General features: G+C 55.1%; 1 protein-coding gene across 1 annotated transcript in view; it reads left to right on the top strand.

The window, feature by feature from the left end:
- The window catches only part of ANXA11 (annexin A11), a 47,420-nt gene extending 33,337 nt beyond the window's left edge, over nucleotides 1–14,083 (top strand). The window contains exons 5-15 of the mRNA XM_012663302.1: nucleotides 1,014–1,101; nucleotides 1,306–1,400; nucleotides 2,116–2,229; nucleotides 4,236–4,326; nucleotides 4,751–4,830; nucleotides 4,935–4,991; nucleotides 7,290–7,383; nucleotides 10,179–10,274; nucleotides 11,358–11,416; nucleotides 11,574–11,696; nucleotides 13,373–14,083. Coding sequence (XP_012518756.1) covers nucleotides 1,014–1,101; nucleotides 1,306–1,400; nucleotides 2,116–2,229; nucleotides 4,236–4,326; nucleotides 4,751–4,830; nucleotides 4,935–4,991; nucleotides 7,290–7,383; nucleotides 10,179–10,274; nucleotides 11,358–11,416; nucleotides 11,574–11,696; nucleotides 13,373–13,432 — 957 coding nt within the window. The 3' untranslated portion in view covers nucleotides 13,433–14,083. The remainder of the gene's footprint in view (nucleotides 1–1,013; nucleotides 1,102–1,305; nucleotides 1,401–2,115; nucleotides 2,230–4,235; nucleotides 4,327–4,750; nucleotides 4,831–4,934; nucleotides 4,992–7,289; nucleotides 7,384–10,178; nucleotides 10,275–11,357; nucleotides 11,417–11,573; nucleotides 11,697–13,372) is intronic.
- Nucleotides 14,084–14,402: the final 319 nt, after the last annotated feature.

Raw genomic sequence — 14,402 nt, 5'->3', positions numbered from 1 at the left:
TGGGTCAGGCATCCTGGTGGGCACTGTCCTCCTCCTGTGTTATTTGCTGCTCAGGCCCCGAGTCCCAAGGCTTTATACCCAGCAGCTCTTAGTCCTCAGTCCCCGGGATGTGCCTTCCCAGACAGGTTTTGGAGGAATCTTAAGATCGCCTTTGTGTAGGGAAAATTGTTGGCAATTCCTCCAGGGTTGATCTTGCCTCGTTTTGGAGAACAGTTCATGTTTGCAAAGCCTAGCATTCATTGTCATGGTTACATGGCCCAGCCAGCGAAGCTCAGGGCTGGTGGCATGTGCTTGACGACTATTTTCAGACAGAGGGTCCCTTTCCTCCTCCCTCTACTGCCACATGCTCCCCCTTTCCATCCTCCCTCTCTTATCTTTCTCTGAGCTTATCTCTGGCTCTGTGTGATAACCAGTTTGTGCTAGCCACCAGGACGGCAGGCCACTGGTACAGTTTAGCCTGGAAGGTTCAGGTTTGCCAGTTTTGCAGCCACTGGGGTGCGGAGGAAGTCAGGCAGGTGGTAGTCCAGGGAACAGCGCCTGGGAAGCGGTGCTGGTCAGAGGTAGTCGGTCTGCTCTACCACCGTGGAGGTTGGATTCCTGAGTCCACCTGGAGAGGATACGTGTGCTGGCCCAGCCCTCATGTGTGCTCACATGTGCCATGGCAGTGAGGAGTCATGGGGAGGCCGTGGCTCCTACCCCCAAGGCTGGCCCGTCATCAGGTATCCAGGCCCCAGCCCTGGAGGACCTGGGCGTAGGGCAGATTTTCAGCATCAGGACTCAGCTGTACGTGGGCTCCCAGCTCTGGGAGCCACACAGAAGCTTGGGTACCAGACTCAAGGCCAGATAGCAGTCAAGGTGGGCAGAGTGGATGCAGAGTCCTCTGTGCCTTGACAGCGGGCCCCTTTGGGTACCTCAGCGTAGAGAAAGGGCTGTTCCCAGAGCCTGGGGGTGGAGCAGCCTCGCACCTGGGGAGGGTGGCAGGTCATCTCACCTGTGACTGTTTGTCCAAGTAGTTTGGAAATCGAGGCACCATCACAGATGCTTCCGGCTTTGACCCCTTGCGAGATGCCGAGGTCCTGCGGAAGGCCATGAAGGGCTTTGGTGAGAGACCCCGGGTGGCTCAAATCCTACCCCACCATTTCCCAGGCAGTTTCCCGGTGGCTCTGTTGGGGGGGGTGGGGTGGCAGGCCTGGTCCCCGTGTGATGGAAGCAAAGGTGGCCGTGGGGTGTGGTTGGGATGCCAGGAGAGTCCCCAGCTGCAGAGCACCCTGTGAGCCCAGCCCTGTCCTCCCCACTCTCCCCCAGGGACGGACGAGCAGGCCATCATCGACTGCCTGGGGAGCCGCTCCAACAAGCAGCGGCAGCAGATCCTCCTGTCCTTCAAGACGGCTTATGGCAAGGTGAGTTGGGGGTGCAGCGGGATGGCAAGGCATGTCCTTGGCTCCAGCACAGCCCCACTCACCCTGCTTTCCCATGGGGCCAGGTGGCTCGGACCTCCTGGATGGACAGTAAGGTACCCAAGGGCATTTCCTGCTGCCAGGGGCCACCACGTGGTGGCATCCTTTAGAGGTGAAGGATGCCCTGAGGGAGAAGCCCCAGAGCCATAGCGTACCAGGTTTGGGAGAGGCTCCAGACGTCTGGGTTCCAGCCCAGCTCTGCCGTGGCTCACTGAGGTTTTGGCCACTTTAGCCCCCTCTATCCCCACCCAGCCCTCAGTCTCCCTCCCCTGCCCTCTTCGTGAGCACCGTAGGAGCTTCCGTTGATGGAAGAGCTTTTAAGGAAAAGGCTTTAAGTACTGAACAAGTACAAAGGGAGTGTATTTTGAACTTCTGGGGTTTTGAATCTTAGATAAAAACTGGGTAAATGTTGGATATTTAGTAGTGTTCTAGCCCAGTGCTTCTCAAATGTTAACGGGCCGTGTGTCCCCTGCGTGTCGTGTTAAAATGCAGGCTCTAATGCAGGAGGGCTGGGGCCTGAGGTCAGATGTTGCTCCCAGGCCCGCAGGTGATGTGGGTGCTGCTCGTCCTCCGATCCAGGAAATCGTTCTTGTTGGTCACCTTCTGTGCATTCTCAAAATAGGCCTGTTTTTGTTTGTTTGTTTGACTCTCCAATCAGGATTTGATCAAAGATCTGAAATCTGAACTGTCAGGAAATTTTGAGAAGACCATCTTGGCTCTGATGAAGACCCCGGTCCTCTTTGACATTTATGAGATAAAGGAAGCCATCAAGGTGTGTACCCGTGTGTGTGTGTGTGTGTGTGTGTGTGTGTGTGTGTGTGTGCATGCGTGTGAACGCACAGCCCAGAAGGAGGCCTGGACCACGAGGTGTGTTATTAGCTGCCGTTGTCAGTGGGGCTCCTGTACCCTCCCGGGTTGGAGTCCACGTGCTGCAGAAAGGAGAACTCCCAGTGGTTTCCCCAGGCAGCAAATGACGTGTCATTTATCAAGCATCTAAATTTCTGTCCATCTTAAAAAAATGGTGGGAGCCAGGGTTGTGAAAGAGCTAGTGATCGGTGATAAGAGGAGGGGCAGGGGGCCATGGTTGGTAGCGTTCTCGTTCATTAAGACTCTGTTATTAGCAAATAACAGAAACATGCTAGAGCTTGAGCAAGACAAAGGTGGAAAATCAGTTATCAGGAAAATCAGTTATCAGGATAAAAATCAGTTATCAGTGAGCTTCCTGGCACGGAGAGGGATGGGATCGGGGTTGTCAAGGGAAGAGACCCAGGCAGGACTTCTCTCGTCTCTGCTTCTTCCTGAGCATCCACTTCGTTCTTCTGTCTGCTTCTGGGCCTCTCCTTCTGAGGCTGCTCCCATGGGGTGCCTGTCAGCCACTTTCCATTTACGCCCGAGACCCAGCTATAGAAGAGAGCGGCTGTCTCCGCTGCATTCCACGTAGGGGCAGGTTGGACCGGCTCCGCGTGGGCTCACTGTCTCCCCTAGTCCAGCTGGTTTTGACCCAGCAGCGGGTCCTGTCCATCCTGTCCAGTCCTGCAGCTCTGCGTGTGACCCTGTGGATGGGGAGCAGGCAGCGCCCACGGGAGGAGGAATCCTTGTGAATCGGACAGTAGCCCCGGAAGGAATCTACTCACTGGAGGCCCTGTAGGCACAGTGACTTTTCCCTCCCCCAGAAGGAGAAGCAGAGGGCTCAGTGTGGCAGCCTAGAAGGGAGAGTGGATGCTGAGAAGCGCATCTGCCTACTTTATTCCAGGGAGGGGCTCAGGAGGCAGTTGGGGAGGGTGATGGGGCCCTGGGGAGTGGCCCCCGGACATCTGTCCAGCTCCCTTCTCCAGCGGGATTCATGAGGGGTTGGTTGTGAGTGTGGAAGTAGCACAGGTGTGGGGTCAGCTGTCGCTCGGCAGCTGTGTGTGCGCGAGCATCTGCGAGGTGGGAATAGTAGATCTCTCAGGACGTGCGATCAGCACTGGGCAAGTTGGCTAATGTGTGAGCCCTTTGTAAATGCTGGGTAAGCTGACGGTGGCAGTATCGATAATTGGTAATCGTAAAAACAGCTGCCACAATGTCGTGCTTCCTGCCTGACAGTCACTAAGTGCCCTGCGCACATTAACTCGTTTAATCCTCATGACTTCCCTCTGAGGTGGATCATTCCCATTTTATAGACAAGGAACCGGAGGCACAGAGAGGTTAGGTAATGTGCCCAAGGTCACACAGCTAGCAAGCCACAGGCTGCTGGCCCTGTCCTCTGTCTTGTCACTGTCTTCGGTGTAGCGTCCCATTCGTTCTCATTGCTACTGCCTTTTCCTAGATGTCTCCAGACACTCCACAGTCCACTGTAGGAGTCTAGTTTTTCCACGTGTCCACTCTGATCTTATTTGCTTTTAACCCACTTTCTCAGTTTGTCCTCTCACTCATGGCTGAACTCAGAATGAAATAGACCTTGGTCTACATCTTAACCTGACCATTTACTGTGTGGCCTCGGACAAGTCCCTATACCTCTCTGATTCTCAGTTTTCTAATCCATGGGGATGCCCCTTTATGTGACTCCCTACTCATCACCACTGTCACTGTCATTATCTGGTGCTTTCTTAGGGCCGTGGAGGGGAGCTGGCACTCCAGGCCTGGGGACAGCATGATGGGTGTGTCTTGTCAGGGGCCTGTGTTGTTGGGGTTTGTGCCCTGGGGTCAGGGCAGTGCCGTGGCACCTGCTCTCTTTCCTGGGTGCTGGTGAGGGAGCCATCACAAGCGTGTGGTTTGTTGTGTTCTCTGCCACCTCAGGGGGCTGGCACCGATGAAGCCTGCCTGATTGAGATCCTCGCTTCCCGCAACAACGAGCACATCCGGGAGCTGAACAGGGCCTACAAAGCAGGTCAGGCTGGGCCCAGGCCTCTGCAGCTCCCTCTGCTTCCTGGGCCTGGGCCTCTCCCAGGGCCTCTGATTCTTTGCTGGCCTTCTTATCACTCTGTCTCCTGTGACCCCCTAACACACTGGGCTTTGACCCAAGACCCAACCCTGCCTGCTGTTTACACATGGTTTTCCCAGCCCTCCTACCTGACAGTCAGACTAAAGTAGGAGGGCTTGGAAAACCTCTTGGGTGTTTGAGCCAAGCTGGACCAGAGGCCAGGTCAGCCTGGAGGTCACAGGCTTGTAAGCCCTTGGAGGGCCAGGTGGGCCACCTGTCTCCTCGTACCCCCTAGGCCTTTCTCTCACCGGGGCCTACAGTCAACCGTGTCTGCATTGGGCAGCTCTGTGCACGGTGTTCAGAGTGGACCTTCTCTGCTTGTCCCTTTCAGAATTCAAGAAGACCCTGGAGGAGGCCATTCGAAGTGACACATCAGGGCACTTCCAGCGACTCCTCATCTCTCTCTCTCAGGTACGTTTCCCAGGAGGGGAAATCAGAGAGGTGGGACCGAGCAATGGGGAAAGGGAAGGAGATGGGCGGGAGTGGGCTTGACCGTACAACCTGCTTCCTTGCAGGGAAACCGAGATGAAAGCACAAATGTGGACATGTCCCTCGTCCAAAGAGATGTCCAGGTGAGTGTGAGGCCAGGCCAGCCACCCCACCTGGGCTTCCTAAACCCGGGGGTGTTTTCTGCTTTCTTGCTTCACGAGAGAGGTGCTCGGGGATGGAAAGAGCAGTAGTTAAGGAGTGAGTTCCAGATGCTACGAGTGTCAGATGTGCTCTGCCACTTCTCAACTGTGTGACCTTGAGCATGTCACCCAACCTTCATTTGGGCTTCAGTTTCCACATATATAAGAGGGAACATGTGAGATAATAAATATTACAGTGGTTCATAGATCACAATTATGGACGTGGGATTTCATGTGACTTGGTTTCCTCATGTTTCATTGCATATACCATTATGTTTGCAAAGGGGCGGAATTTGTACTTGCCTATTAAGATTTTGAGGGTTTGAGCCTAGAAACCAGCTGTCACATTAGTTGTGCAGCTTTGGAATTCTGCCCTTGTCCCCCTTGTGAGTTGCAGATAAAAGGGGAAAAGTCCAGGCATCTGAGCTCCTCTCCAGAGAAGTGTGGGCCTCCCATGCATGAATTTAGACCAGAGTGTTCTGGCTGCAGAGAGCCATGGTTTCCTGGTGGGATAGAACTGGCCATACCTCGCTTTGCGCCCCTTCATTGGTCCTGCCACCCACGGCAGGACATCGACCAGGAACTGCTGGGGGTCTGATCACCTCTGCCACCTGCAGGGTGGAACAAGACCTTATGGAATGCCCTATTGTTAGGGCTGAAGGAGAGCTACTCTTCTGGTCTGGTCTGGTCCTTTTGGTTTCCAGATGAGGAAACTGAGGCTCAGAAAGGTTGAGCACTGTGCCCAGAGAATCCTGGAGACAGAGTCCAGCCCCATGGCTCTGTTTTCTTTGCCAAGGTAACACCTGTCTTTGCCTTGGTTCCAGACCTGCCTCGGTGTCTCCCTGGCCTGTACATCCATTCCCATTTCTGGGTCAGGGCTGGACCCCTGAGGCTCCCAGGCCCAGTTTCAAGGTCTGGTGCTCTGCTTCTCGGTTCCAGACCTGCTCCAGCCTTATCCTGATCTGTCGGATCTCTGAGCCCCTGACTGCTGCCTTCTGCCCTCTGGTATCAGTGCCCTCAGGTCCAAGGGCTGCTACCTGATGCTTAGAAGGCATGTTAGGCTGGCACAGTGGCTCACACCTGTAATCCTAGCACTCTTGGAGGCCAAGGCGGGAGGATCACTTGAGCTCAGGAGTTCAAGACCAGCCTGAGCAAGAGCCAGACCCCATCTCTACTAAAAATAGAAAAATTAGCTGGACATGGTGGTGTGTGCCTGTAGTCTCAACTACTTGGGAGGCTGAGGCAGGAAGATCGCTTGAGCCCAGGAATTGGAGGTTGCAGTGAGCTATGATGATGCCACTGCACTCTACCTGGGGTGACAGAGCAAGACTCTGTCTCAAAAAAAAAAAAGAAGAAGAAGAAGAAGGCACTTTAAGGGCCATCTAGTTCAGAGGTTGCAAATTGGCCAATATTTGGACTCAAATCTTCAAAAGTTTAACAGGCAAATGTAAATTCTGCTCCTTTGCAGACATAATGATAACATGCAATGAAACATGAGGTAGGTACAGAATTACATGAACTCCCACATCCAGAACTCTGATCTTATCCAGAACTGTGATCTATCAACTGTTGCAATATTTATTGTCGCACACGTTCCTTCTCGTAGATAGGGAAACTACTTTTCCAGATTGGGAACTTGCACACAGAAGTCTGGATTTTTGGGCCTGGTGGCTGTGAGCCTGCGCGCCTCTATCATAGCGCTCAGCAGGTGCCGAGAAGTAACCTCCCCACTGCGTGGTTAGCTAGGGTCCCCTCTTCTCAGCTTTACAGCTGGCCTGTTTCTCTAAGGTAGGTCCCAGCTGGCCTCTTTGGGCTTTCAAGTTTGCAACCCCAAATCTCATCCAGCCTTCACATTTTAGAAATGAGGAAACTAAGGCTTGGACGGGGCCAGTGGCCTGGCTGGCGTCCCAGGGAGAGTTGGTGGCAGAGGCAGGACTTGAGCCGAGGCCTCTTATTCTGTGTTCTTCTCTGTGGCTCAACTCCCTTGGTCAGGTGAAGGCTGTTCCTTTCCTGACCTGCGCCCCTGTCGGCCTTGGCTGTCCTGGTCCAAGTTTCCTACAGCATCAGTCCTCTGCGCCACCCAGTGAGGGGACGCGTGGCAGGTGTCTGGTTCAGCACAATGAGTGGAACACAGCAGGGGCCCCCTCAGCCGGGCACTGCTCCTGTTTCTTAGGTGACCGGGGCCCAGGCCTGGGTCCTGGGTGGGGCTCACACTGCATGTGCGTCTTCCTCTCTGTCCAGGAGCTGTATGCGGCCGGGGAGAACCGCCTGGGAACAGACGAGTCCAAGTTCAACGCCATTCTGTGCTCCCGGAGCCGGGCCCACCTGGTGGCAGGTAAGACAGGCCTGGCTCCCTCTGGGGCCAGTTAGGTGAGGGCAGACAGGGCACTGTGGGGAAACAGCTGCCCTCAGGTAGCAGTGCCAGAAACAGGCCAGCTGTAAAGCTGAGAAGGGGGGACCCTGGAAACACTTGTGGTCCCTCTGCTGGGACTTTGACTTCCTCAGAAGAGCCCCCTGGTGGTGGTTTGCAAGGTACTGTGCAAGGATTTCTTGAGTCCAGCAAGCGCTGGGTTCCGGAGGAAGTGAAGGAAGAGGTGAGGAAACGGGCGCTTCCCGTTGCCTGGCACCTTTTTACGCTACAGTGTGGAATATTAGAGTTGGGAGAGCCCTTTGGGAACACCTGATCCAGTCTTTTCCAAAGTGCGGCATAAGAAGCAAGCGTAACTATAGCACTAGAGAACATGCATTCACCCATTCATTCAACAAACTCTCACCACGTGCCCGTCTATCAGGTGTGGCGCAGGCGTGAGGGAGCGGTAGGGAACAGAGCACTGCCGTCTGTGCTCGTGGGGTGCACCTTTTTGTTCAGGGAGACAGTAAACAAATGAGATGAAATCTGTGTTGGATGCTGAATCCTGTAGATAAGAATACAGCTGGAAGCAGGGCGGGGCGTGCCGGCGTGGCCCCCACTGAGGCAGTGGCTCCGATTTAAAGACCCAGGGGACTGCAGGGGGCTCCCAGCAGCTGAGGACAGTGCAGGGGCCTTGCGGCTGGAACAGACGGAGTGAGGGAGGGCAGTAGGAGATGAGGGCAGAGACAGGAGAAGCCCTGCTGAAGTCTTTGCAGAGTTAGGTATTTGTCTTGAGAGAAACAGGAAGCCACCGGAGGGCCCCCGAGTAGAGGCAGCTGCCCATGCTCACTGGCTGCGCTGCTGAGAATGGAGTGAAGGGGTCTCTGGCCATGCAGGGGAGCCATCAGGAGGCTGCGGTGACCCAGGGGAGAAACGCTGGTGGCTCAGACCAGGGTGGTAGGGCAGGGGGTGAGGAGGGGCAGGTTCCGGCCCTGCTTGCAGATAACTTGCACGTGGTGAGTGGGAGGAACAGGAGTCAGGGCTGATGTGGGGTCTCTTTCAGCTGAGCTGGGGGAGCATGGAGTGGCCCTGGGCTGAGACTGGGGAGCTGTGGGTGGAGCGGGCTTTAGGTGGGAGGACAGCAGAAGCCTGAGGGGTTGAGGTGCAGGGAGACAGTGGGCCGATGAGGTTGGAGGGCAGGAGGGGTCCGCGCTGGATGTGGAAGTTGGGAGCTGTGAGTGGCCGAAGGTGTCAGGCTCTGGGACTGCAAGAGGTCCCCTTGGGAGGGAGAATTGAGGGGGCCCCGTGGTTTGAGGACAGGGTGCTGGGCCGGTGAAGGAGACTAAAAAGCAGCAGCTGGTGAGGTGGGAGGACCCAGGGGAAGGGGAGTCCCGGAGGCCAGTGTGTTGGATTGGCCCCTGCGAGTGGCAGGTGAGGTCTGAGGACAGTCACTACGCTGAGCAATGTAGACGGCTCAGGCCAGAGCTGCTTCAGTGGGCGGTGGGGGTGAAACTTGCTCTGCGCCAGGCCCTGGGCTGAGTGCCGAACGCATGCTAAGTCTTAAAATACGTGCGGCCGTGGTCCTTCCCATTTCACTGCCGTGGTGGCAGGCGCAGGGTGGTTGGGGAAGCTGGGTCGCACAGCTAGAAATGGCTGAGCTCAGATTTGAACCCAGGCCTCCTGGCCCCAGTGCACACATTTCAACCTCTACACTATCCTGTAATGGGGCGTGAGTGAACATTTTTTCATCGTAATCATTATTTATTGTAATGAGCATAGAATATACAAGTAGCACATCAAGTCCATGATTTCACAAACGTTATTACTTAGAAGAAAAAGGTAGCTGAGTTGAAGAAAATATTAATTCAAATGGATACAGATGTAGCAGAAATCACAACTTTGATATGCAGATGGAAACTGAGACCCAGCCTGGGGAAGGAGAGGTTTATATTCAGGGCAGAGCTAGAGCTGGTAGGACCAGGTCTCCATGGTGCCACCCGCCTCTCTGGGAGCCAACAGTCCAGTCCCCCGGGTGCTCAGCTCGTCCTAGGTTGCGCTAGGCTGGGAGGCAGGGAGGGCAGCGGAAAGCAAAGCTGGCTGGGTCCCAGCTCGCAGTCGGACTGAGGAGGACTGATGAGTAAGGAGGGGATAGCGAGAGAACGGGGGAATTGGCTGTGGGGGGCACTTGGGGCAAGAGGGAACACTGTATAGGGTGCTCAGGGGACCTCTTGGAAGGGGATTAAGGTACAGTTTGGTAAGCAGATCGGCAGTCCCGGCAAGGGGGGCGCACGAGGGGTGTCAGGCAGGGCACGTGACTTGTGACAAAGAGTGGGGCTGCCTTGAGAACTGGCAGGTGCTGGCACAGGGAGGGAGAGTGGGCTCCCTCGGGCAGAGGCTGCCTCCCGTGAGTCCTCTCTCGGTGTGCTTGGGCTGTTGGGACAAAGTACCGCAGACCAGGTGGCTTGAACAACAGATACTTACTTTCTTACAGTCCTGGAGTCCAAGGTCAAGGTGCAGGCAAGGGTTGGTTTCTCCTGAGGCCTCTTCCGGGTTGTGTGCTCACGTGGTCTTTCCTCCGTGCAGGCACATCCCTGGGATCTCTCTGCGAGACCAGTCAGATCGGATTAGGGCCTCGTTGTAATTTAATTGCCTCTTTAAAGACCTTATCTCCAAGTACAGTTATATTCTAAGGGATTGGGGGTTGGGACTTCAACATACGAATTTTGGCGGGGGGAGGCCACAATTCCGTCCGTAACATATCCCTTTTGTCTTCCTACTAGTTTTCAACGAATATCAGAGAATGACGGGTCGAGACATTGAGAAGAGTATCTGCCGGGAGATGTCTGGGGACCTGGAGCAGGGCATGCTCGCCGTGGGTGAGTGTCTCAGGTTGCCTTGCCTGCCCGCCTAGCCACCGGGCTGGCGTGTGCTGTGAGTTCTCAGGACACTCACCCATCCTGAGTTTAGAGGTGGTGCAGCGAAAGAACCACAGAATCCAAAATTGCTGAATCCGGAGTGTCCAAATAGTGGGAAGTCATGCTGTTTCCCGGATCACCGCGCTGTCGAGCCCCCAGCTGTCCCGGAGGTGTCCTGTTTGTGTTTCCAGCGCAGCCCTGGAGAAGGGAGCTGCAGTGTGGGTATTCGTGGGAAGGCATCCAGCTGCTCTCTTGGAGGAAGATGACTCATATCCTGCCAAGTTTCCTCTAAAAATACATCCCTGCAGGCAGTTGTCAGATGTTTGTGATGGAAACACGTGGAAAGATTTTTACTTGCAACAGCAAAACAGGCCCATGCTGAGGAGAGCTGGCTCAGCTCCCGGGACGGTGCTGTACCTCGTACAGTGCCTGCGTTCTCCCAAGTGGGGCCTGGCGGGCTGCAGGTCCCTCCCCTGCCACGCGGAGCTGGGTCTGCGGCCCTCGAAACCCTCTTTATAGTCACGTGGGAAAATCAGTTTGCCTGTCTTTTGACTGTGCTTTTCTTGGGGCTTCCTGGGTGCGACAGACGGTAAATCCTCATTTCCCTCAGTGTCCCCCCAGCAGGTCCTGTGGCCCAAGAGCCCTAGGGAGACGCTCACTCTGCTCAGCCTCCCATCTTCTGTTAGACTCTCGGCCTCTCCGCTGCTCCTGCTGCCTGTGCAGCAACATGGTTCCTCTTCCCCATCCATGCTTCATCCCCACACGGTTCCAGCGTCACTAAATCCCTGCCCTCCCTGGTTCTTTCACCGCAGTGGTTGCCAGGAAAGAGGTTGGGTTGGTGTCCAGGCTCTGCCTGTTTCTATTCCAAAGAGCTGGAGCCGAGATCATGGGATGGTTGAGCCTGCAAGAGGAGCAGGAGGAGAGAAGGTGGACGCAGCGATGCGTTTGACATCTGGGCCTCCTAAGAGGACACTTGGGTACTCCATGCCCCCTTGGGCTCAGGGTTTCCTGCAGATCTAGTTACACTGAGTTTCTCTCTTCTAGTGAAATGTCTCAAGAATATCCCAGCCTTCTTCGCTGAAAGGCTCAACAAGGCCATGAGGGTACGTGACGCCCGTGTGCAGAGGGCCCAGGTTGGGGATGTCTCGGCCTCGCCTGCGACTGGGACCTAGGGCTGAGGGTGGACGGCCTGGGGAGGCCCCGGGAGGGTGGGGAGGCGAGGAGGCCCGTCGCTCATGCTCCCGGGTGGACTCTCTTTAGGGAGCAGGAACCAAGGACCGGACCCTGATTCGCATCATGGTGTCTCGCAGCGAGATCGACCTGCTGGACATCAGATTGGAGTACAAGCGCATGTACGGCAAGTCGCTGTACCACGACATCTCGGTACGAGCCCTCTGCGGGCTGGCTGGGCTACCTTTTGGCGTCGCCGTCACCTGTGCACCTTTCTGGCACCCCACCTTCTCTCCTTGGCACACCCGTGTGCTTGGCCTCTGTGCCACAAAGGGGCAACTTGTTTGTGGACCTCAGACTCGTGCTTTTCAAATTGTTCATCTAGTTGCCCCCGAACAGATTACAATCCCCTGGGGGTGGGGCGGGTCTTGGGCCTGCCCTTCGGAGTCCCAGCCACCGTGTGATTCTGTGATCTGTCCGTGAGAACCCACATTGGCTCTGGCTCACTCCGCTCTATGGCAGAGGCCACGGGGTCCGGCAGTCAGAGTGAGGGCTCTGGGCTCACGCTGCTTGGAGTCCAGTCCCGGCTAACTGTGATCTTGAGCAGCTTCCTGAAACCTCCCTGCACCCCAGCCCCATCATCTTTATGATGGGGAAAATAATAGTTCCTCCCTGAGAATGTTGTGCATGTGGAACGAGGCAGTCCACGTAAAGTGCCTAATAAACTGGCCACTGTGCGCCAGAGCCAAGCTGACAAAAGGTACTCTTGTCTGGGTGGTCTGACAGTTAAATCCCGAACTCACGTGAACCTTGAAATTGAATCACGGGGACCAGGTTCTGACTTCAGACTCACCACCGTCTGATGGTATCAGCCTGCCGTTGAGGGAAACCACCCTCCAGGCCACGCGAAGGGCACTGCTGGTAGAGAGTTAGTGATGGCTTACGGAGTATCTTCTGGGTGCCATCGGGCAGTGCGCGTCGGGAAGAAGCTGCAGGCCTCGCGCTCGGATTGCCTAGGGTGGAAGGAAATGATCAGGAGTTAGCCAAGCCTGGCCTGCGCTCCCGGAGTGAGTGCAGTGGCCTCGGACAGAGGAGAGATTCGTGGGAGCTGGGCGGCCTTAGTCCTCCGTTGGATGATCACACACGAGATCATTTCCAGAGCAGGACTCACCGTTTCGTAATGGTATAACCCCAATTTGGTGCGACATAAATGCACTGGGAAAAGAACACTATTGGTTAGCTCTGGGGAGTGTTTTTTTTTGTTTTTTTGTTTTTTTTGTTTTTTTTTTTTTTTTGAGACAGAGTCTCACTCTTTTGCCCGGGCTAGAGTGAGTGCCGTGGCGTCAGCCTAGCTCACAGCAACCTCAAACTCCTGGGCTCAAGGGATCCTCCTGCCTCAGCCTCCCGAGTAGCTGGGACTACAGGCATGCGCCACCATGCCCGGCTAATTTTTTCTATATATTTTTAGTTGTCCAATTAATTTCTTTCTATTTTTAGTAGAGACGAAGTCTCGCTCTTGCTCAGGCTGGTCTTGAACTCCTGAGCTCAAACAATCCGCCCGCCTCGGCCTCCCAGAGAGCTAGGATTACAGGCGTGAGCCACCGCGCCCGGCCTGGGGAGTGGTTTTTAGGCTGATTTAAAATTTTTTTGTGATTATTTATTTGACTTGGACAATTGGGCCAAGTGCAGCTTTTTGTTTTCTAATGGAGGTCTGGGGAAGGCTGTCCGACGTCTGCGCCGCCTGCTCCAGGCCCAGCGGGGTGGGAAATCTCCCTGGGAGGGGGCCTGCCTCTCCGTAAGGGCGCCTGGGCCACAAGCAAACCAGGAGCCAGAAGACTGAGAGTGGCGGTGCCTCCCTCAGCTGACACCCGCTTTGTTTCTGTGGCCAGGGAGACACTTCGGGGGATTACCGGAAGATCCTGCTGAAGATCTGTGGTGGCAACGACTGAGCAGTGACTGGCGGCTCACGTGCCCCTACAGTGCCAGGAAAGGGCCCGAAGAATGTTTCCCACAAATCCACAATAGCCCCGAGGCGTGCCGCCCCTACCCCCGCTGATCCGCGTCTTGTGCTGGAGGACCTGGGTCCGTCTAGAACTCTCTCAGGACGCCTTTTCCTGTCCACCCGCCACGGCCTCTTGCTGCTCAGTAGATGTCCTAGTTCCTGACTCGTGCTGTCATTCCACTCTGCTTGTGGCGAAGATTCTTGGCTTCATTTTAGTCACGTGATTTTGCATTTCTATGCGGAGGCAGATTTTCTTCCTCACAGCCGTTGCCAGCCGAGGTGCACACGAGTCTGTTTGCTGCATACTCATGTCTGGGGGGAGCGCCGTGTCCTCACTGAGGAGAAAAAGGGAGGACCCTGAAGGTTAATCTTCGTGTCTGGTGAGAACGTGTCATTAGCTTTGTTATTGCCAAACTCACTCCTTTTTAGAAAAAAGAAAAAGAAAAAAACACCAGAAAGTTCATCTTCCAGGCAAAACCACAAGAACAAAGCCAGTTCCCTGCCAGTGACAGGGCTTCTTGTAATTTGGAATGTGCCTTAAACCTGAATGTCTGTAGCCAAAACCTGTTTCCAAATTAAAAGCCAGCCAGCTCTGGAACATTCTGGAAATGTCTGTCTGGTGCCAGCTTATTTTCTTCTGCTTCGTGATTCTGCCATGTGGCTCCGGGTTCCGGCCTCATTAGCCAGCAGAAATTCACATAATTTTAAGTAGAAGCGTGTGCTCAGGAAATCCTGGGCATAAGCTAATTTGCAGGGCTTGGGCTACAAGGACAGGAGGGAGGCTCCTGCAATCCATGCCGGGGGCGCAGATGCTGGAAGGGCGCAGGGATGTTGGTCGGGCGCAGGTGCAGTCCACTGAGGGTGAGCTGGGCAGAATGTGGTCCTTCACCCAGGCCCTGAAGGAGGGCACAGGTGGG

This window comes from Propithecus coquereli, unplaced genomic scaffold (assembly GCF_000956105.1).
Source record: "Propithecus coquereli isolate 6110/MARCELLA unplaced genomic scaffold, Pcoq_1.0 Scaffold80, whole genome shotgun sequence".
Taxonomy (NCBI): Eukaryota; Metazoa; Chordata; class Mammalia; order Primates; family Indriidae; genus Propithecus; species Propithecus coquereli.
Note: the sequence above shows the minus strand (reverse complement) of the source record. Positions and strands in the feature narration are given on the sequence as shown.